Source organism: Sesamum indicum, linkage group LG2 (genome assembly GCF_000512975.1).
Source record: "Sesamum indicum cultivar Zhongzhi No. 13 linkage group LG2, S_indicum_v1.0, whole genome shotgun sequence".
Lineage (NCBI taxonomy): Eukaryota > Viridiplantae > Streptophyta > Magnoliopsida > Lamiales > Pedaliaceae > Sesamum > Sesamum indicum.
Genome location: NC_026146.1, coordinates 17,134,409 through 17,158,165, shown reverse-complemented (window position 1 = coordinate 17,158,165; position 23,757 = coordinate 17,134,409). Strand labels below are relative to the sequence as shown.

General features: G+C 34.7%; 4 protein-coding genes across 4 annotated transcripts; 1 reads left to right on the top strand and 3 right to left on the bottom strand.

Annotated features, from left to right (window-relative positions):
* On the top strand, positions 3,527-4,111 carry LOC105156757 (probable calcium-binding protein CML45). Its single transcript, XM_011072974.1, has one exon. The coding sequence runs from the start codon at positions 3,527-3,529 to the stop codon at positions 4,109-4,111; it is 585 nt and encodes a 194-aa protein (XP_011071276.1).
* Positions 6,073-8,713, bottom strand: LOC105156530 (transcriptional activator Myb). The gene is made up of 3 exons (XM_011072687.2): positions 7,680-8,713; positions 7,091-7,570; positions 6,073-6,700 (listed from the first exon to the last, which is right to left on the bottom strand). Exons 1-3 carry the CDS (start codon positions 8,209-8,211, stop codon positions 6,432-6,434), a joined length of 1,281 nt encoding a protein of 426 aa, XP_011070989.1. The 5' UTR covers positions 8,212-8,713; the 3' UTR covers positions 6,073-6,431.
* On the bottom strand, positions 18,892-20,359 carry LOC105156756 (transcription termination factor MTEF1, chloroplastic). Its single transcript, XM_020699309.1, has one exon. The coding sequence runs from the start codon at positions 19,935-19,937 to the stop codon at positions 19,071-19,073; it is 867 nt and encodes a 288-aa protein (XP_020554968.1). The 5' UTR covers positions 19,938-20,359; the 3' UTR covers positions 18,892-19,070.
* LOC105156529 (expansin-A10) lies at positions 21,689-23,441 on the bottom strand. Its single transcript, XM_011072686.2, is given in 5 exon segments — positions 21,689-22,481; positions 22,617-22,726; positions 22,728-22,936; positions 23,039-23,171; positions 23,282-23,441. Coding segments are annotated over 4 exon segments (753 nt in total). The 5' UTR covers positions 23,166-23,171; positions 23,282-23,441; the 3' UTR covers positions 21,689-22,174.

Below are 23,757 nucleotides of genomic sequence, written 5' to 3'. Positions count from 1 at the left end.
AAGATCCAATATAGCTAAATGTGACGTATTCTTCAGTAGCCAAAAATGGTCTATTCTTAGGGTGTTTATAGGAGAGCACCAACACAATAGATGCTACTTATTAAAACGATATGATGAATCATCATTAGATCCCATACGTTTTAGCTAATTGATTGTTTAGCCTCTACTAATCCTCCCTTTTGATATCTCATTAAATTTTAAATATTTTTATTTGTTATGATAGAACGAGACGTGTCGAATCAGAAAAAAAAATTAATAATTCCAAGAAAAAATTTGATAAGGGCAAATATGTATAATAGAGAAATCCAAAAAAAATTACTCAAATTATCCCACATACAATACGTTCCACGTGTTTTCTGGTAGGCCAATCCTACGAACCCCAAAGACCCAAAAGCCTAGCCATGGATCAAGAGACACATGGCGGACCTTACGGGTTCCAGTTGGTGATCACACAATTGGGTGGGAGCTAAAAATACATCCATCAATTATTATGCTTTCCTGTATCATCTGTGATCTCTTTATTTGATTTATTGACTAATTTGAGTGCATTGTGAAACTGACCCTATGACGATAAACCTGTATAATTTCAAAAGAATGAAGATATGTAGCGTGCACAAGGTACAAGCTCGAAAACGAATGAATTATAATTGATGAATAAAAAATTTGCAAAGGGAGGTTGTATTGGGAGGTAGTATGATGACAAGATGCTTTCATATCTGAGCTACCTTATGCTTAATTTAATGTCCTAGTGGGGCTGAATAAGATAGTTGGTCCTACATCCGGCGCCACATGTGAACGGTACAAGAAAAGGCGAGCAGGAAATATAAGGCGCACTTCAAGAAATGCGCTTTGCCCAAATTGCATAGTGCGTTTCGGTCGGCCAAACACCAAAAGAATTCTACCACCCATATGCAAAATTTTAATTTAGTTTAATCTGAATCAATTAAATTATACTATAAGTGTAATACGCTTGTCGTATGATTAGTCTATAATTCAAACAAAATAATCAATCATATAACAAATTATGTTATATTTATTTTGTAATTGATTTGATTTGATTTGACGGGTAAGAATTTTTTTTTGGAGTAGAGCAGTGAGCGAGTGAGGTTGACATAATTGTGATGATGAATCCATAGCTGAAAACGCCAGTTGAATCATTCGCATCTTCTTGTTTGTTTAAGTGTGAGACAGCAACATCAATTGTGGGAAATAAGTATTGTTTTTTGCTTGTCGAAGATGAAAATGGGACGTGTGTGCAGATGGTGTGCCCATGTCTTTGATATCATCTTTGCATTCTTTTGTTTTCTTATGTTGTTAGTGGCTAAATTGGATTTCAGAAGTCTTTCTACTTACATACCTTACTCAAACACTGTAATGCACCAACCCTGTTCTGTTTCATTTTATTGTTACATCATTCTGTCTGTAGTATGCATTTTATTTTTAAATTACAGCTTGATTTAGATAAAATAAATAAATAATTTATAGCCACATCTCTTAAAGTTTAATATAATTACAAATACCTTCTCGTTGTTTGAGAAATTACAAATATTTTCAATATTTTTCTAACGTTAGGTTTTCATTCAATTTTTGTAGTAAACTGGTTATAGTGCCTTTTGGATTATAAATTGTAATTTTATATACTTTTTAGAATTTCCTAAACTATTTTTATGACTCAATATTCCTCATGGATTATTTATTTTTCCTACCCTCAATTTGTTTACATTTTTTCAAATATTAATATTTGTTTTCTTTTTTTTTTAAATCAACAGTGATAAAATAGTAACGTCTACCTCACCTTGTAAGGGCTACATAATTATTTTTTATTTGAGGGGATATTTTTAATTTTTTAAACAATAAAAAAATATTTATAATTATCTCAATTCTCAAAAGAAATAGTTGTAATTTACCTTTAAAAAAACACATCTCGTGTGACAAGAGAATCTATTGCATACAAATTGATGAAGGAATTTTTAATGATGTGGAACACAGATACTTATATAGTATGTTATCCTCTCTTGAATTACAATAATTTAATTATATATTTTTTTAATTTTTACATCAAAATATGGTAGAAAATTGGGAGGAGCAAAAACCATTTATGTCATGGAAGTGAAAGGTTGTTGAGTTGTTTTTGGAGGAAAAGGGTGTAGCGGTTCTTAGGTAAGAAATGAGGTAAACGTTACGTACGGAATATGGTAACTAATTGTGAAGACCATCTCAGAACAATTAATATTGTTTAAAACATGGGCCTGTTGATTACGTCATTAAGCACTTGTCCCCAGCCTGGGTACAATCTGGGCCAAACATGGGCTTTTATAAACTGGGCCCAAGGCCCGTTTACCATATGGAATGTTTTTAATCTATGTTATTATTTTAGCAGAATCGGTTGGTGTGGGGCCCTCGTGCGATTGATGCTTAATCTTTTTATTTTTAAAATTTATTATTTTTCTGCAGCAAAATAACTCTTCAAGTGATGGATGTTGTTTATAGAAACAAGAAACAAGTCATATTGGGCCACTAAGAGTTTTCGGGCCGAGAAATGGGCCCGATGGATCCTGTTTGTGTCCATATCCAAGGTAGTGATTGAGCAGATGAAGTATTTTCCAAGAAATCTGACTCACCAGCGCAAAATGCTTTCATTCATTAAAAGAAATGAACAAGAAAAGAGTATTAAATTCAAATTCAAGTTTCCTACAAAAATAAATAAGAAAAAGTTGAAATAGTTCAACATTTACAAAAATTAAAAGCCTTGAAGTCATCATACAATTGGTCTACCAAGACAGAATTAATTACACCAAATTATTAATTTTTATGTAAAAATCATTCTATAACTAAGATGAAAAATGCGATTATTTAAAAAAATTAAGTAAAGAAAAATAAAAAATAATCCGCCGGCCGTCCAAAACATGTCGTGTGTGTGTATATATATATAGTAGTCTTGCAGAAAAAGAAAATTTGTGAATGATTGTAGAGTTTTGACTAGGTTTAATCATATGTAAAATGTATTAATGTAAGTGAAACAAATTGTTGAGGATATAGCAGCAGAAATTTCACGGAAACTTGTACATATCCATTTCTTAAAAGCAACGTCAAGGAAAGGAAATTTCACAACATTTCCCACCACCTTCCATCTTAATTCTTTGTAGGCCGTCCAAATTCACACTGAACCCAAATCAGGGTGACAACATAATCATTTCTTACCAACATTCTTATTCTTGCTACCTATTTCCAGGAAAATTTGCCGAATCAATTCCTAACTTTCCTTACAATTATGTATATATAACATTATTCAAAATGCTCAATAGTACTATAAACCTAGCTATATATGACGACGTAGTCATCATGACGACTTCAAACATTACCTAAATTCTCAGTTATAAATACCAACAACATTTCCATGATCAAACGCAGAGAAATCTACATACATACATATATATAACCAACCCACCCCCCCCCCCCCCACACAAACCCCCCCCCCCCCCCCCCCCCCAAACAAAAAAAGAATAGCCTATTTATTGTTTTAGAGATGGAGTTGACGGTGGCAAGCATTATTACAAATTTGCTGGTTTTGCTATTCAGACATGGTGCTTACTTGGACACAAACAGTTTTTTTCCAGGTGTCCATTTTAGTTTCTTCCAAACGTTTTCTGAGTTCTTTCCAACTACATGGAACACGATCCTGGGGAGGAAACTGGAATTCTCCAATACTTCCGGGCCGATCCAGCAAGCGCCATCATGCAATAAAGAGACTTGTGGGGTGGAAAATAAAATACACATTAGAGAAATCAATGTGGTGATGAATAGGCTGGGAATGGTGGGGGGGTTGGAGGAGGATGATGGGAGTAAGAGTATTTTAGGGGCGGATGATTTCTTGGCATTGTTTGAGGAGGAAGAGCCTAGTTTGGAGGAAATTAAGGAAACTTTCGGGGTGTTTGATGTAAATAAAGATGGGTTTATTGATGGGAGTGAGTTGCAAACAGTTCTTTGTAGTTTAGGATTAGAGTTCCGTTTGGAAGAATGCAAGAGAATGATTGTAGCTTTTGATGGCAATGGAGATGGGTTGATTGATTTTCAAGATTTTCTGAAATTTATGGAGAGATGTCTTTGTTGAGGCCTAATTTATTACATACTCTAATAAACATACATTTATCTTGTGCGAGTTGTTTTTATGGCCTTTCAATCTGGGTTTTTTTTTTTTTTTGTGTACATTTTTATCTTAAAGATGATCATATAAATTTATGAATTTTGTGATTAGACAGATATTAATTTTATTGGATTGAATTTCCTAATTTAAAATTTTATTGCATTTAATGCATTGTTATGTATATAAAATCTTTTTTCATCAAATAAAATAAGGAACATAATACTCGTAATACATATGCTTTAAATAGAATAAAAAAGCTTGGTTCTAATTTGACTACATGCTACTAAAGGTTTCCTTTGAACTTAAAAAAATATAAATAAATAAAATAAAAAAAAAACTAAGTCAATTTAGGATTAAACTACGTACGAGGCATTCAAATTGGGTTTCAATTACTACGCGGAACAAAGGGGGAAATTGCACCTTTAAGTCCTATGCCATAGGGATTGCTGCACTTTTCATTCTATAATTTACGGGCTTAATTAGTTTCATAGGATAAATATCGTAATATTTTTAATTTCATAAAATAAAAATTTGACATATTTGGTTTCATAGGACGATTTTATGTATTATAGGACTAAATATACTACAATTTTATCCTATAAGACCAAAAAATACAATTTTTTCCATAACAAAGATTCTAACATAAAATGGTTATATCCAACCAAAAATCACAGAGTCCTAAAGGTTAAAATTAATTCCAAACTAAAAGCTCGATTTGAAACCATAACGATGAAGAAATAAAATAAAGAGCTAATTATACTTAATTTTTTTCAAAAATATAAAATTATATTTTTAGTTAAAAAAAATTAAAATTACACTTATACTTCCACCCAAAATTTTTCGTTTACACCTGACCCTCTTTCATTAAATTTTGGACAAAAAATACTAATGTTAGCAAAAAAATTATATAATTTTTTAATTTTACCCCTCATTTGCATGAAAATATTAAATGAGGAGTAAAATTAAAAACTTATGTAATTTTATCACTAACGTCGGCATTTTTCATACAAATCCTAATAAAAATGGATCAAATGTAAACAGTAAATTTTCATAGGGGGTGTAAATATAATTTTAATTTTTTTTAAAAAAAAATTGTGATCTTATATTTTTAGAAGAAGTTTTAAGTGTAATTAATTCACAAATAAATGATGTCATAATAAAAACATTATTATGGATTGCCATATGGATTTCAATTGCTAAGTTTTAACAAGAATGTTCTTTTCTAGGTAGCAAATGTTCTTATCGACTCATCCAAAGAGCCATAAGTTTCCTATCAATTTAAATCATCATCAAGGACTTGCTTCAACGAAAAAATTGGAGATCCCGATATTCTCTATCCAACAAAACATTTTAAATTAAATCCCGTTTATCAATTTTTAATACATGAACGCACTGAACATTGTAATGAATCAATTTCATTACCAAAAAAAAAAAAAGAAAAAAGAAAAGCATTATCTATATATGTCTTAATTTTGTAAGCACACGTATCTCTGCGTGCATTGGGGTTGGTTGGTAGGAAGGAGCAGCATATTATGCAAGAAGCGGGGTGGGTATGATAATGGTAATGGTATGGATTGATGGGTGGGGAGGAAAGGAGTTTGACAGTTCCATGTTTATCAATTCATCCCATTCCCATGTGGATAGCATGAAGTCCAGCAGAAGAAGATTCTGCTGAGGCAACAATTGTTTTGTTTAAAACAGTTTTCCATATTGAATGCAATTGAAAGTAGTGTTGGCGTTTAGGACCAGAATTTGTGCCTGATTCTTGCAGGCCCATGAGAAAAGGATGTCTACTTTTCCTTTTCCTACTCTATTCTTTGTCTTTTCCACTCTTTTTCTCATATATTTTTCCCTTCCTGAAAACCAAAATCTGCTGTACGTACCCCATTATTTCCCTTTCTGGTCACAAACACAACTATTATCGCACCAACGTGGTCCAAATTACCCACTTTTTGCATGTAATTCAGTTTTATAACATGTAACATTCTCCATTCCCATTATTGTTAGTATTAAAGCAAAAGAGAGAGAAAAGAGCAAGTGACATGACCTTACATCCAAACATGAGTTCCATCTGAGGATAATGAAGTTACAAGGAAAAAGAAAGTTAGGGAAATGACATCAAAAACACTTGGTTTTGGCATTTTTCATGTTGCCCAACTGAAAGAATTTCAATTCAAACTGTCCCTTTTTCTTCTTCTTTTCTTTTCCTTTTTTTTGTTTTTTTTTTTGTTTTGGTCTTAACAAAATGGCTGCCCCGACATTAACACATATAATATCATCAGCTGATTCACAAAGCTCCAACCCCAAGAAAGTCTATGAAGGTTGGTGTAATTCTCTCCTGGTCCGCTGCAGATGGTTCTATGGATGAAATTTGCTGCGGTGATGCTGTGAAATCTGAAGCGTAGTGGTAATTTGAGTGTTGGATGGCAGTGATCAGGGATGGGTATTGGGGATGGGGGTGGGGTTGGGTGTAAGAATTGGCTTGAATATCCCAAGGTTTGCTGTGGTTGAAAATGTTCATCACATCACTGGTACTCGTACTGGTGTTTGGCGGGCCTGCGTGAAAACAAACAAGAAATGGGCCAAGAATGATGAGCTAAGAAGATCCTCTTTTTTGATATCTTGATGAACAAAAAGATTTTCGTCAAGTTGGTGTCTTTTTTGAGAGAATAAATGGTCGTACTATGGAAATAGACAGTTGAGGGATGCATCAATCTCTCTTTCTTTTGTGTTCATTGGGTCTTGGAAAACATATATAATCAACAGCTACTAATGTATGACTTGCATGTTCTTGAGTTTTTAAGATTAATTGAACTAATTATCAACTTAGGTTGGGGAGCCTTTAAGATTAGAAGATCAAACTAAGGAAAGAAAAAAAAAAATCCGGAAAAAGAACAAAGACAGTGAAATCAGACAACTAATGAATTTATGAGAAAATTAACGAACCTGGAAAGAAACCAAGAGATGTTTGTGGTGGCCAAAATCCATTGTTGTGAAGAGTTGCTCCACCAAGACTAGCTACGTGGGCTGAACCAACTGATCCACAGAAAACCCCGCCACTACCACCACCGGAGTTATAGATGACACCGCCACCACCAAAACTTGGCAACGGTGGTTCTTTTTGGATGGATGTAGAGGCATTAACAAGGGGAATGTCATCATCTTCCATTCTTTTAAAAACAAACTGTCCCATCTTCCTCCTCCTATAAGCACTGGATTGCTCTCTGTACTTTCTTGCCATTATAACGTGCCAATGGTTCTTCACTGCATTGTCTGTTCTCCCAGGAAACAGCCTTGCAATCATAGCCCACTTGTTACCGTACAGCCTGTGAGCAGCCATTAGCCTCTCTTCTTCTTCCTCACTGAAAGCCCTCCTGTTGATCCTTGGATCCAGCTGATTAAACCACCTTAACCTACAGCTTTTACCTTAAAAAACAAACCAACCATACAATATAAGCCAAAGCCCAGATGAAAATGGTACTTAAATTTAACCACAGTTATTATTATTACATCCTCAATTTCGTTGTATTCTTACCTGACCTTCCCTCCAGCTTTTCTGCAATAAGATTCCAGTTCTGAGGGCCATAAAGAGCAACAAGTTCTTTCAGCTTCGCGTCTTCCGCAGGCCTCCAATGACCTCTGGCACAAAGCTTAGATTGCCCACTTGCATTACTCGGATCCTTACCGCTGCTCAACGCATGCATGTCGCATTCTTGATCTTCTTCATTCAAGCTTGTATTAAGATCAATCATCTCATTGTTCTCTCCAAACACATCACTGGAATCAGAGCCTTTTCCCTCACTGTTGCGCGTCTGATCCTGATCCTCCGAGAAAGGAAAACCCCAATCAGCTTTGCTCTTGCAGAAAGAAGAAGAAGAGCTCTCCCTTTCCTGTGAGGAAAATAAGCCGAAGCTGGGGTTTATAGACAGAGTTCTCAAGTCTGAAAACACCATCCCCACCATTGATGAACCCAGACCAGAACAAGAAGAAGCTGAGCAAGAATTGGGGTTGATAGTAGCGCTGCTTGCCTCATATATAACACTACTACTACAATTCTTGCTGGCCATGTAAATTTAATTATTTTTCACAAAATTTATTAATTCTTTTCAGCTTTAAATTTGTTCTGACAAATACTGCAGCTACACTACTGTTACAAGGTCATCCATCATGTTGATGAGCAGATGACGGAAAGTAAAAAGATTTAGGGGAGAAGTGAGAGAGAGAGAGAGAGAGAGAGACAGAGAGAGTTTTGACAGATTGGGGAAGCGAAAAGAAAGGAAAGCCAAAAGAGAGTTTCCGCAGTGGGGATTGAGTGAAAGTTTGGGAGCAGAAGAAGCAAAACAGGAGAAAGAGTTTAATTTGTAACAGAAAGGTGTAGAGATGTAGGGTGGGGTGGGGTGAGGTGATGATAGATGGGATGATGATGATCTTCTTCTCTTCTCTCCTCTCCTCTTCTCCTCACTTCACTCTCGCGATTGGGAGAGAGCTGTGCTGTGATTTTCAGGAGATAAATGCTTAAAACCACTACTCCCTACACACTCAGACCCACTCACCCTGGAAATTATTTTATAAGTTACCTACGTCCCTGTAACACAATTAATTCTTCTCTCTCTCTCTCTCTCTCTCTAAGGTGGTACATATATATATATATATGTTGCAAACAATCCATTTATTACTTTATAACAATTATTTTAGTCAAAACTTTTTCAATTTCAGAAAAGTACTACAGCTAGAGTAATTATTTTTTTTCCCACTATTATATGAGGGCTTAAATAAAAATTGGAAAAATGAAAACTTTCTATATGTAGTGCTACCATTTAGGAAAAACCCACATTTAATTTAAAAACTATAATACTTATTTCTTAGAAAAACTATATTACAAATAGATATGTTCTAAAGACAATATGAATAACAAATTTAAGATAGGAAAAAATATATAACAAGTATATGTTTTCGTCTAATAAATAAATCACTTCATTGGTCAAAATTTACAAATTTGATGATATTAGAAAATTTATAATTATTCCTAATTTACTTATTATTAATTTATTGTAGGTCAAATAAATTTTTTTTGATCAAACTATTCTTATACAACTTCACACGCTAATGCAAAAAGAAATATCTTATCATTACAAGAGTAATTTGATCAGATTTTTTTTATCTGCAATAAGTTGATAATAACTTATGCAAAATATAAATTTTTATAGTTTTTATTAATATAAAAAGGGATAAGAGGGAGAAAAGCTTAAGTGTGTGTGGAGAAGAGTAGAGAAGTAGGAGTAGGGTTTGTGATGTAGGGGGGTTTAGGCTGTCTCTCTCCACTATGACAAGAAAGAATCCAACGTGATGCTCTGCTCCTTTGCTTCATGATTTTTACACACACAAAACCTTGTCAATCTCTCTCCACACACATACACATATGTGTGTGTGTATATATATATATACATTGCTTAAGTGGTGCCCCTGTATCTATCCCCATCAATCTATTTCGATGATCCCCTGAAAAGGGATTTAATTACATCATATCTGATAATGACTGCCTTCGTTTTCCAGTAATAAATATTATCTGCTGTCTAAATAATTTCACCTTAAACATAAATTAATCTCAACATATATATATATAAGATTGCAGAAATTATTACCAAGTAAGTTTCAGTCTGCTAGTGATGGGCCCATATTGATTCTTGATGTGCTTATTAAATGTTTCCTCATATGTCATATATTTATCGTGTTTACCCTTGGTACAATGTAATTACACATTTTGTGATTTTTCTTAATTTTTTTATTTTTAAGTTGTGTGTGTTTTTTTTTTTTTGCTGTAGAATGATTTCATTTATTAAAGATTTAAATGAATTTTGGGATAATTACACTTTCCTCACCTGAGGTTTGGTGTATTACACGTAAACTTCTTGTGGTTGGGGAAATTTAATTTAGCACCCTTGAGGTTTGCTTCTTTCTAACAAATAAGTCCCTCCATCAGTCAAAATTCACCGAATTGCTGATATTAACAGAAAAAAATCTGTATTTATCTCAGATTGACTTATTACTGACTAATTGCAGGTCAAATAATTTTTTTATGATCAAATTACATCTTCATGCGTTAATGTATGTGAGGATGTATATCTTCACTTTAGTCCCAAATAAATATTTGACTTGCAATAAATTAGTAATTAGTCAATTAATTATAAATATCAATTTCATTCAGTTTTTTCGTTAATATCAACAAATTCAGTGAATTTTGACTGACAGAGAAACTTATTTGTTAGATGAAGCAAACATTAGGGGTGTTAGATGTAATTTCTCAAACCACAGGGGGGTCTAAGTGCAATTATCCCAAATTTTAGAGGATGGAGTGTAATTATCCCATGAATTTTTTTTGTCCCGTAAATTAGATAATTTTTTTCGTCCTTAACTTTTTTTATCTTAAATCATCTAACATTTTCGTCCAATAACACAGGAAAAAAAGATTGAAATTATGAAAATTAAAATAACACAGGAGCAAAATATTACCCTAGAAATTTTTTTATTTATAACTGATATAGAACGTGTATATATATGTCAATAAATAAAATTTATGTCGGAGTTAAACCAAATTATTTGGATGAAATGAAACTCTTCTAAAATGAGTTGAAGTTATAACAGTATCACACATCATTCTTTTGTTTTAACAACCTAGTCCTTAAAGTGCCATCCCATACACTATGTCGAAATGTCATGAGAAAGCTACTGTTGATGGCCTGACTCAACATCCTATCCTACATGTATTGATTTATCATAGGTTTTAACCATCATCACCATCCATGTTTTCTTTCTTTTTTTAAAAAAAAAATATTATTATTATTAGATCTTGATCAATTATAGATATCGAAAAATATGACGAATTTTCAAACTAGTCTTAAAATTAAAGTTTGGTCACAATCAATACTTGAAAGAGGATGATCGTATATAAATATTGTTGTATATATTTTAGTCAATAATTATTATTTAGCAGCTGATGTTAGTTAATTGTACTTTCTTTCTCCTTTAATAGATTTAAAAAAATTAAATTAAATCCCATTAATTAATTAGCAAACTAAAACTGCAGCTTCTGTAAAAGAGAAACCCAGTTTCAGACGTTTTCATTTATTGTTGGCAGATGAGAACATTTTGAGTGAAGGCAAAATCAATAACATTTCAAACTTGAAACTTAACCTTATAAAGCAAACTTACCAACTGGGTTTTCGCCTCAATTTCAATTAACTGTTTAGAAACAAAAGCCATAAATGGATTTGACCCCACTCCCATCCCCTATCCTACCCCTCCCTATCTCTTTCTTTCCCTTACCACCTTAAATATATAAATTCAATCAATGATATCTTAAAATTCAAATACTATCAATAAATTTGAATTCTATCTAACGTATGAATATTTATTTTAATTTATTGTAATTTATTTATCAATTTATTATAATGTAGTTTCATTGATCGAATTAATGCATTCACGATCAATTTACACAGTCACATGTACTAAATTTACACGAACAATTATGTATTTTAAAATATTTGTACTAAATTTATTGTTGATCGAAGATATCTTATACTAGAAAATACAATATCAAACTTTTCAAGAAACAGTAGTAAACTATGTGTTGTATGTTATGTAATTCATTGAAAGAGAATATATCTTCAGTCAACTGAAAATAGTAATTTCTGCTCGAGCATATGTTTGGAATCGTCTTAAACATTAATTTTTAATTTTATGATTTAAAAGGGTAATCATTTTTTATTTAATTTTACATGCATTTTTCACACCACTAGTACTAAAACAACTTTTCTAATTTCAGTACATAAATAGGGATCAGTCAAACCTGTCGTCTAGAATAAATATAATATATATATATATAGTATTCTAAAAAATATTAAATAATAGAAATAATATCATATGATCAGCACAATAAAATAAAGTAGTAAAGTAATAATTAATTATTGAGATTATTTAATTCTTAATCCATGATGATCTTACAAGTCGTCACATAGGGAGTGAGGTGAGGACAAGGTTTGGTGTTGGTGTGCACCAAAGGGCCATCCGTGTGTGTGTGTGGGTGTGATTCTGTGTATGTTGACAGACAGCCAAAGAAAAGTGTGCAGCCACAGAGAATATGTGTGTGTCTGTGTGTGTGTGTATTCATTGATTCAGCTTTCATCACCCATATTATCTGATCATGATATGATATGATCTTCTTTTTCGTTTTTTTTTTTTTTCCTTCTTTTATGCTTAAACAAGTCACCACACGTGTGCCCCCCTTCTGATGATCAACAGGGCTGCACGTGTGGAAACTTGTCCTCCCCACTTTTACTAGCTATATATATATATATACACTTTTTTTATTGACTATCACAGTAATGATTGATGGAAACAAGGTGCCATATCTTTATTTATAAACTAAATAAATTACCGAAAATAAAAGGAAATTGCATTTTTGGTTGTGTATATTTTAGGAATAGTATAATTTTTATTTTATTAATTATGTAATTTTAATTAATAGTTCCATATATAATTTTTATGGCCGTTGACTCTTTGACCTTATGAACAATAGTCACATGTTTAATTAGCACGTATTTTTTCCGTCAACATATTAATTATGAAACCTAAATAAATAATAAAAAATGAGAATGTTTATAATTTATAAGATTATTAATAAAAATTTTATAATTAATAAGATAAAACCGACCTTAAAACATTGGACAAAAAAATGCGATTTTCCCATAAAAGGAAATATAAGACAAGGTTGGTTAGCAAGAAGCCAGGGGAAATTAGTTATTAATAAGGTGGTCGGTTTGCTGTGTTCGTAGGAAGCAAGTTAGTTTGTTAGTCCATCCAGCCGAAAATTTGTGGTATATATGTGTATTTTAATTAGATGCACAAATTGAGGGGAACATATAAAACATGCATATCCACTTACTAATGTCCACGAAATATTGTCCTAACACAAACATGTGATCGACATGAAAACATATATATGTTTTGAAGAATTGGATCGGACCTTTTTAAAAAATGACATACATATATATATATATGTGTATATATATATCAACGGGAAAATTTTGAAAAAACAAAGAACAACAAAAAATTATTTATATGTTACTATATATAAACAATAATTGAATGCTGAATTATTTTTATTTTTTTATTAAAAGAATTTAATAGTTTGTATTTGATAGTAAATTTTACATATAAATTTAATCAATCATCGTTAAAAGCAAATAATAGTTACATGGGCTCCAACTAACATTCGATACTGATTAGTCTGAAAATTCCGAAGATTCATAGAATAATACCTTAATTTTACAGATATTGTCATATGTGATAGGGACATGTTGGTCATCGTCCAATTAACATGTTTTAGATTAGTGTCATATGTGTCCTTGGAATTGCTTAACTTTCTCAAACATAATATTGAGACATGTAAGAGAATTTAAGTTTGTGACGAGTGGGAAGGGAAAAATTAAACAACAACATGTGTAGAATTCTTGGAGGTGCTAATGAAATGTCCCAAGAGTGAAATGGGCACAATATTAATGGGTATGTGTCCGAGAGAGAGAAGGTGGGTAGGGTAGATGATAATTAAGAGTGACCCACCATATAAAAGTAGGACTGCTCCCATGAGATTCTGTTGGGTGTGTTCCCCTGGAACTATGTGCATGATGGCTACTGCTGGCTTTCTTGGCTCTGGCTTTAGGGTTCCACCACCAAACACCACTCAACAACAAGACAAAATCTAACCAGTAACATGGGATTGCAACCACTCACTACTCACACACACACACACACACACACAGTGTGAGAAAGAAGAGAAGAAAACATCATCAATATTTTTTCTAGTACCAATTCAAACAACAATGTCAAGTTAGATATACAAGCATGAAAGACAGTTAACTTTGTCCTGGAAGCCACAGGTCCAAGTGGGCAAACCGGTTTTCTCTTCTTGTGGGGTTCTAATCTTAGGTTAATTTACTGGTCATATTTTGTTTAATAGTGCTCAGAATTATTGGTGGAGTATTTACTTCATTTTATTTATTTCAAAGAAAATCACTCCAACTTAAAAATAAAATCTAATAGAAACTGATTTGTTTTTATTGGATCCAGACTAGGTCTAAAGTTCTGCCACTTTGAAATTTACGATAAAGATATGTAAGTTTTTATCCAATGTGAGCTCGGTCCAAGCTAACGACTAGTAAAAAATCGGTCATTGATCGATCAAGAAGATATTATTCAAATCGAATTATGACATGAGTATTAATACATCATAGCTGAACGAATTATATATATATCACCAGTTATTGTATATTGAAATCTAGCACATAGTACGGCATTGTCCGAATGGACTCGGACTAATTTAAATATTATTTATTTTAACTCAAACACCATATCTTGAAATTGTTTATGAGGTTATTTTCATTTTCCCCATATGAGGGGGTGGGTGCGGAGGACATAGGTTTATTAGCTGAAATTCCTAACATCAAACAGTGCAAAGGAATGAATGACAACAAACGAAGGCATTAAATGTTGCACAACAATCCCAGAAATAAAATAGAAATGCAATGAAAGCATGAATTTTCATGAGCATCACTTTATTTGACAAGATTGATGAAAGGGTCGGGGCTCCCCCACACTGTAATCCCACACAAATAAACACTGTCTGAAAACAGGTAGAGAAGGATGGACACAGTGTCCTGACAGAAACTCGTTAGGAAGAAAACTAAAAGTAATGATAAAGGATGAAGAAGCAAATACCAAATAGGAGGCGTCTACAGCAGACTTCTCTGTTGGAGGGGTTTGCCTGTCTTCTGTCACTCCATCAAACCCTAACAAAGTAATTGCTTACATCTTATCAAAGGACATATGCTCATTATTCATACATGTGGATCCCCATTTTCCCAACTACCTCTTCTATACTATTCTCACATTTCCAATTTTTCCTTCCAATTCTACCTAGTCTTGTCCATCACAACATTAATTAGGGGTTCCAAGTTTTGCTTTTATCAGAAGATCAATGTTTTAACAATGGAAAGTTTCAATTTATTTGATTGAGTTATCGTAATTGTCTGTTACAAACAATTTATTTTAATTACTTATGCAAGAAAATTTATAAAATTAGATAACATAGTGGACTAGTAATTGACATTTAATCACGGCTAATTGTCATGTTTAATAATAAACGGTCGTTGTAAATAGTCATTGACTATGACTACACAATAGTTGTTGGTCGTAATTTTTGCGAGGGTGGCTAAAACATTTGTTATTGCTAAAAACTATGGCAAATGTAATCTATCATGACTCTTAATTGTGGCCAATAATATATTTAGGGCAAAATACTTTTCTAGTCCCATGCATAAAACAAAGGCAAAATTTATTTTGGTACCACAACTACAACATGTGTCACTTTTAGTCTCATAAAACTCATAATCACGTATTTTTAATTTCAAAAAGTCACTTATGTTGTGGTTTTGGAACTAAAAATGCCCAAAATTATATCTTTTGAACTAAAAAGACGTGATTTTGAATTTTATAGGACTAAAAGTATTACCTGCATAGTTGTGGTACCAAAAAAATTTCTACCCTTATTTTATGGGACTAAAACAATATTTTGTTCATTTTTTCACGATAAAAAAAGTAATTTTTGGCATTGATTATAACCAATAGACTGATTTTGATTGGTGCTGATGTGTTCTTGAAAAATCCTTTGGACTAGACACTTATATATGTTAGAGTTGTTGTGAACACTTGCACCAAAAAGATAATAATAACAAAGCAAAATTATAGCCGAAAAATCAATAAGAAAATTGCAGCATGCAGATATATTTCATTTTATTTAAATTTATTAGGTATGATTAGTTGCTAGTTTGAAGAAAAACTTAGAATTGAAAGGAAAAGGTAAAATTATTAAAAAGAAAAATGAGTTATATTGAGTGTGGGGAAGAAGGAGATGGATTTTACAGTGGCAGTGTCATGACCAAATATAGATAGGAAAAGTAAAGAAGTTAATGTTTATAACAGTGAGCGTTGTGTAGGCATATTGATATGGATGAGCAGAAAATAGTTTTTTCAAAATATCGATATACTAAAAGTGGTAAGTAAAGGTTGGTTTTCCACAGTTCCCCATGATTTGGTGGATGTTAACAAGTCAGTGCAGGGAGTTTGTGTGAATAAGTGATTTGATGGTAAATGAACCTCTACCACCTACACCCCTACTGCTTAGACCAGTGACTGTGAGGTGTGTACATTTACTATGGCCCCCACACCTCTCTCAATGATCCCCCTTACTCTTTTGGATAGTTGACGTCAACAGTGCTCTGTAGTTCTACTCCCCCACTGCTAATTAGGTTGATGGTAGGGGCAGTCTTGGAATTTATGCTTCTTTTGGTACAATGATGTTGAGATTGGGAGATGGGGTTCAATTCTTGAGTAATTGTGAGTTTAATTTCCTATAATTCACATGTTGGTAACTGGAGTTTAAGTGATCAAATGTTCTTACATCATGCCCAACTTAACTGCACTGAACAAGAGAAATATTATAAATGTTCTTCACTACAATTACAACAAACATAGCAAATCCAAAGTTATTATTTTCCTAAGAATTTAACATCTTTTGTTCATGTTTAGAATTAGAAGCTAGTGATGCAAGTAATGGTATTAATGAGGAGTGTCAGATTTGCCACAAGTAAGCGTTGCATCAGAGAATGGGGATAAGAGATCTTAAGCCCTCGTAACTGAATTTAGCGTTTGTCCTTTGTTGCAATTGGAGGGACAGATTTTAGGCATCCTTCACCGACCGTACAATTCTTGCAATGCAAAGAAAGCCTATTACTGCCCTGCCCCTAACCCTAAGTGGAGCAAATGCCTGAAACCATACCCACTGCCACCCAATACTTCTCTGAGCAACAGTTTTTAATACCTCCTTTGACTGCACTGCACTCCACTGCAATAAAATCAAATTACGGCTTCAAGTAATAAAATTTTGTTAACCATCTCCAACAGGGTAAAATGTGAGAAATCTTTGTGTGGTCAAACACCCAAGAGCATATTGTCTCAAATTACCAGTATGTGAAACTTGGATTTTAACTCGGGTGTGAATCTGTCACCTCCCAAGTTCATTATCAGACGCATGGTCAGTTTTGTGTTGACCAAGAATGAGGGTGCAGCCTAGGTTGCAAGAGCTAAAGATGCATGAAAAAAGACAACATTGTACACAAACATCCAAACAATACTATTCATTTAACATTGACACAAGAAACAACTTCAGGGCATGGCTTGACACTGCACCATGCATGCATGGGACTGACTATTGGTGCTCTTACTTTATCCTCTACTTGCATCTTCTATACATTTGAACATGGAGGTGACCTGAAAGAGATAGTGGTATGTTCTACTTCATAATTTTGAGAATTGATGCAACCGCATACGTTGACTAAGAAATTGTAATTTGATAACTCATTAAGTAAAGGTTTCCTAGCCTAAGTTGCTGTATAAAATGAAACCACCGTAGAGACGCAAACAAACAATGCATGTTAACTTTGAGCGACATTTAATTCCACTCCACAAATTAGCTCACGAGCTGAAAATTCTCATGGTTATAGGCTTTAGCAATTTTACAGTTACAAGCAATCACTTGAGAGCAATTTTAGCACCAAGAAGCTACGTTCAATTAAAGTGGCATGTTACAAATCCCTGTTATCTAAAATACCAACCTCTTATTCACCATATTCAAAATGAGAAGTGATTCATAGATCCCCTCTGTTGCAACAAAAAGAAGAATGGAGCGGGCAAAAGCACACAACTCGCTTATATGGTATCCATGAGCACGAGTTTCACTAGATAAAAGTTGGAAACCACAAGGTTTCTGATGCATAGCAGTAACAATTGGCTCCTTTAGTTGGGTTTTCCAGCCCATACAATAAACAAATTCAACATATTAAATGGCACCTATTACAAATATTAAAATGTTGGGAATTTTTTCTGTTGTATTCGAGAACAAAACTCAAAGTTGAAGTGTGATAGGGAGTAAACAATCTCATATCTCCGCACAGTTTCCAGTAACTAGTGTGTGTTTAACAGTATGGTGAGATAACCTTGCCTTATTGCTAAATAGGAAAAAACACATCAAGCTCATTTCCAAGCCATCAAACATACGACAAACAAAACCAAGATCGTACTGTGTCAATCCAGTGTAGTTGTGTTTGAAATATTTTCACAAGCCCATGTGCAGCTATGGTAGAGCCAAGCAGAACCAACACTCAGTAGCCGCACTCAATTTGATAATTTGTATATGCCATATCGAAAGAGCCCCAACCTTAACAGCACTTCCATATAATCTTGTTAATCACACGCAAAATATGCAAAGGAAAATGTGATACACGATATTTTGTAATTTGTCATCTAGCCTTCTTGTCTTTGACAAGCTCTAAGAATCAAGTTACTCTGCAGATGCTTCAGAGTTTAAGCAATGTCGATCATGAGGCTCAGTCAAATAAAGGAGCCTGATACATCTAGAACTGGTGTTTCACTGTTTCTTGAATCAAATTGGTTAATTTCTTGACTCAGGATCCGTGTCCATTAAAGTTGGTTAAATTAGTTTCTATTAGCCCAAGTCCATCATATTGCAGAAGAACTTTAAGGTTAAATATACTCTTGAAGCCTCGTCCTTTTCCACACTTTTATACATTAGCATCAACTAGTAACTTGGTCCCTCACAAACATAAGTTTCAATCTCCCATAAAATATTTATGTAAAAATTACTGAACATTTTGTGGCACAAGAACTCGTATACTCCAATAAACATATACAATCAACAAAGTCCAGCAATCTACAATTTCATTCTACACATTTCAATTTACCTCCCAAGATAGCAATATGCTACAAAATTAGAAACAGGACAACTTACAGAATGCTACAACCGCCTCTCCTGCGCCATCCGCAGACGTTTCTCAAGCAACCGCACATTGAATTCTCCATCGCTAACCTTCAACATAGCCGACAACGACATGAAAACCCCATGTTCCATTAAAAGCCGATGGCGTGGCTTAATCTTCCTTTCCAAACTAAATGAAAAATACTGAGGAAACCTCTTGATCTCCTCCACATCCCCATTCATTTCCTTCAGAAAATACTCTGCCTTCGGCCTATAATTGTTCTCCACGCTAAACGTCAACAACCCCGGCGACCTCAGCACCATATTCCTCACCTCCTCGTACTCAATTCCCAATCCCACTAAATACTCAATCTTGGGCATCAGCGTACACTCGACGCTTGAAACGAGAAGCAACGTGGTCTGTGATGTCAATTTATTCGTGCCCACAAAGCCCAATTCAGTCAAGAAATCAAATGTGGGCTTCAATTGAGTTTCCGGGTCGGAAACAAGAATCCGGGGGCACCGAGTTATCGATTTCTGGATTTCGGGAAAAGGGAGTTGGACAGTATGTAGTAAAAAATCAAAAATTGGGTATATGTCGGAATAAGGATCGGCAGTTAGGAGTTGAGGGTACATGTCGAGAATGCGGCCGATGGCAGAGAGTCCGAGGCCCATTGAGGAGAGACATTGAGTGATGGAGTGTAGGGTGGAGAGTGGAGCAGCACGGAGATTAGGATTTAATTGGAGAGCTTTAGTGGTATTTACTTTCAGCGATTGAAGGAAGAGGAGTTTCTGCCGGAATTTGAGGCCGGAGTCCCCGGTGACGGTGGGGAGAGGGGAGACGTGGTTCTTGAGGGTGTTTCGGGTATGTTTGGAGGGGAAGGGGATTTGCAGGTGGAGGATCATCACTGATGTTCACTGTTCTAACATACACCTGTTTAACCAGCTCTATAATGTTTACACAATGGATAACGGGAAATCCTTGTCTGGACTGAAAATCGTCGGGAATGAAACTTCATGGTCGTTTTTCTCTTCCCTTCTGTAGTATCTATTTTCTGTCGAATTGGGACATGTGAAGCTTTCGTGTGCTCTGCTTGGGCCCAACACTTCTGTCCAAGTTCGATTACATACGGGCCAAAACATGAGAGTGGGCCGACTGCTTCTCCACAAATTCAGACATCCTTCCAAGTCCGAATTTCAAAATTTCAAGATCACGTGCAGCTGGAAATTGTCGAATGCGGAAGCCCACTTCAGGTCATCATCCGACTAACTGATGTAACCCATATCACCAATTCTTATCCTCGCCCATTTCACTTTGATTGAGAAAACATTGAGCCCATGATGATACACTTCGATTCTCATCTACTTTTTAAAATCAGTAGGCAGGTAATTACTAATTTGAACAGCACCACCTCTTTCTCACTGAAAAAGAATCCTGGATTCAAATTCAAATTCCGCCAATTTCATCCCCTCTGCTGTAACGATGTAAGAAAAAGTTCACACTCCGCAAATATTACAATCATTGAGTACGTAAAAGAGCAACACTCCATGATTACAGTGTCTCTAACAAATCTTGATAATACACGAGTCAAAGTGAGAATTATTACCACATTTCAAATATCTGGTCCAAATCCTTGAAAGAAGAAAAGGTTATCTTTGTTGCTTTTTCTTCTTTTCCCTTATGGAGAAAGGGTGTATGTATGTTTGTTATGACGGGTCTCGAAAATTGAGAGGAAAAGGTCGAGGTATGACACTAGGACAGGCCTCTGGTTTGACCCGTCAGCCTCAGCCTCTCGTAGTTAATTACAATTTTATTCTCAAGTGGAGTCGCAGGTTAGAAGAAGACAGACGAGGTTAAGTTAATAATCTCTGCACGCATTACCTTTCTATGTCATATTATTTGAAACTTTCTGAATACTTTACCTCTAGAAGTTTGAAAATTCAACATCATTGTTAATTGAATAAAAAAGAAAGTGAAAATCTGACAGGAAAATCTTCCCACAGACTGTGAATAAGATTTAGTTTGAAGAGAAGAATCCAGAATAGACAAAAGCTGCCTGAGATTTATTCTCCTTTTCCTTTCTTCTCCAAGAAATGCGGACTCTACGCAGTGCTCGAGGTTTAAATCGCACTCTTCGATAACGCATTTGAACAAAGAAAGCGACTTTATTTTCTTCCCCTTAAAATAAACATTATTCTTTAACTATGTTGCAAGATTAATTTCCCCCCTTAACCTTAAATGCAAGAGCAAAGTTAAAGAAAAGAATAAGATCTTTTATTGTCTTTATGTGGACAATCTGGGCTTAGCCTTTTCGGTTCTCTACCTCTTATACAAGCTGCCTGGTTAGAATCTCAAACCCAATTTTATACATTCCTCCGACATCTTGACATGGCCGATGAATTTTCTATTACAAATTTTATTATAATTTTAGTTAAAAATATACATTATTTATTTTATTTAAAAATATTATACACGTAATTTGTATAAGTTAAACTTGGAAGTAGTTATTGGTAAAGAAGAAAAAGAAAAGAAATTGTTGTTGCAGCAAGATTTACTTATTTAACCCTCTAATAACTGGAAAAAGAAAGAATGAATTGAACTAAGATGGAATATTAAGATTGGGGAAAAGGCGAAACGAAAAATAAAGACAAAAGTAGGAAGAAGAAAGAAGCCATTTCATTACTACTCAAATCGAAAATTTACATCTTGCTTCGTACAAACACAATCCTAACTAGGGGATAACTCCTTCAGCTCACATGATGCTGAACCCAGAAATTAAAGACAAAAGAGATTCATAAAAGTCCCACATGTAACTCCACTAGGACTACCTTAATAGTAAGCGGGTGGTGATAATTCCACCTCGGCCACCTTAAAACTCCCAAAAAAGAAAAAGTAAAGGAAAGAACCTCAAGAGCAAGGAGAAAGCCCCTCATAAATTGAGTGCCCCTCCTCCTCAAAGACGAGGACCATTTAAAATTAGTCCCCTTCAACATCAACTTCCCATTGTAATAAAGTCACACTACTAATATTCGTGACCATATATATGTTTTCATAACAATATCCAAATACCTAACTTCTAGTAATTTAATAAATCTCCCTCCTGCTAAAAACTTTGATATGGGACAACCTCAAAATCATTCATTTAACGAAATTGGGCTCCGGAGAAGGTTTGCCCAAACGACCAGCTAGCCGGGGCGACGTTGTAGGAGACGACGGTGCGGCCGTCGCTTGTCGTGACCTTAAACGACAGGCTTTGGCCGTTGAGATAGGAGTTGCTCTGCCAGTTCTGTCCCCAGTTTCTTGACATGGGCTGCCACCCGGTCCTGGACCCCTTGATGGAAACAGCATGAACATCCCCGGCTCCACCAACGTTGGTGATGAGTACTAGGTTGAAGTAGGAGTGTCCATTAATGGTGAACCTTATGCCTCCCTTTCTGTTGCAGGGTACCCTACAAGAATTAAACCCACAACAGTAAAATCAGTCAGTTTATGTCATTACAGAGGAGAAATGGGCAATTCAATTCTGTACTAAATTGGCCTTTTTTTCTGTAAAAAGAAAAAAGTAATAATATAAATAATTTTACCTTCTGTAAGCAACAGGGACAATTCCAGCTTTGTACTGAGCGATGTGCTGGAAAACAGGCTGAGAGAGATCAAAGTGGTGCAGGGGAGGATTGCACCACCCGCCACCCGCCAGCATTGTTGGGTAAGGCATTGTTTGGGGGGCAGAAATTGGTGGCGGTCACCACAATTGAGCCCGGCAAACACCATTGCCCGTCATTCACACACTTAATCTCGTAGCAAGAACCGCAGCTCAGCCCACTGTTGAACAGGGCTGTACTTAGTGCTGCAGTGTTTGTACCGTAACCCTGGCTGTACAGATTCCCATACCCACAAGCACCACCTGTTCCAAGAATTTCAGGCAGTGAAAAGGTTTAGTTTAGTACTAAACATGCACTTTTCCTAAGTAAAAAATGGTAAAAAGAAGTGATTTTTATTAGCATACCCATTGTTCCAGAGGCATCACCACCGCCGTAGAAGGTCGCATGAGCGTTAATCCATCCCCCACCGTTGGCCTGAACATGCGACGCCATTGCAAGAAAACCAACCAAGAAAACTCCAAGAAAAGCCATTTTCACCTGCAGAAGAGAAGAAAAGACAAGTGCTGTCTTAGAAGCATTTTCCTTGTAAATTCAAGAAAATAGACATCCTAAAATTGTTGAGAGGAAATGAGATGTTAGTTAATTACTTGTTGAGCTTAGGCCCTGGGAAAGCAAATGCTAGACAACGGATGTGAGGAGCTGAGTGAGGAGCGTTTGAAGGAGTGTGGTGATTTAAATAGAGGTAAGGAAAGTAGTAGCCCTTGGGGTGGGTTGGGAGCTTTTCTGGCTACAGTCACTAGTCACACAACTAACTGAAAATTTTTAGGGCTGTTGTGGGGGACCAACAACTGATACTGATACGATTTAAACCAGAAACAGATTCTGATGCTGCCTGCAAAGGTAAATTCATGCCTTGCTGAATGGTTTTATTTTGATGGGACTCTTTTGTCCAATCACGTTTAGTTTTCTTAATAAATTGAAATTTTGTAATACTAATTTACGTCAATAATAGTTTATTGTCAATTATAAAGATTTAATGGTAATAATTAAAATTTATAATGTAATTGTAATATATTAAATAAAAGAAAAGAAAAGAAATGATATTACAAGGGAAAGTTGACAT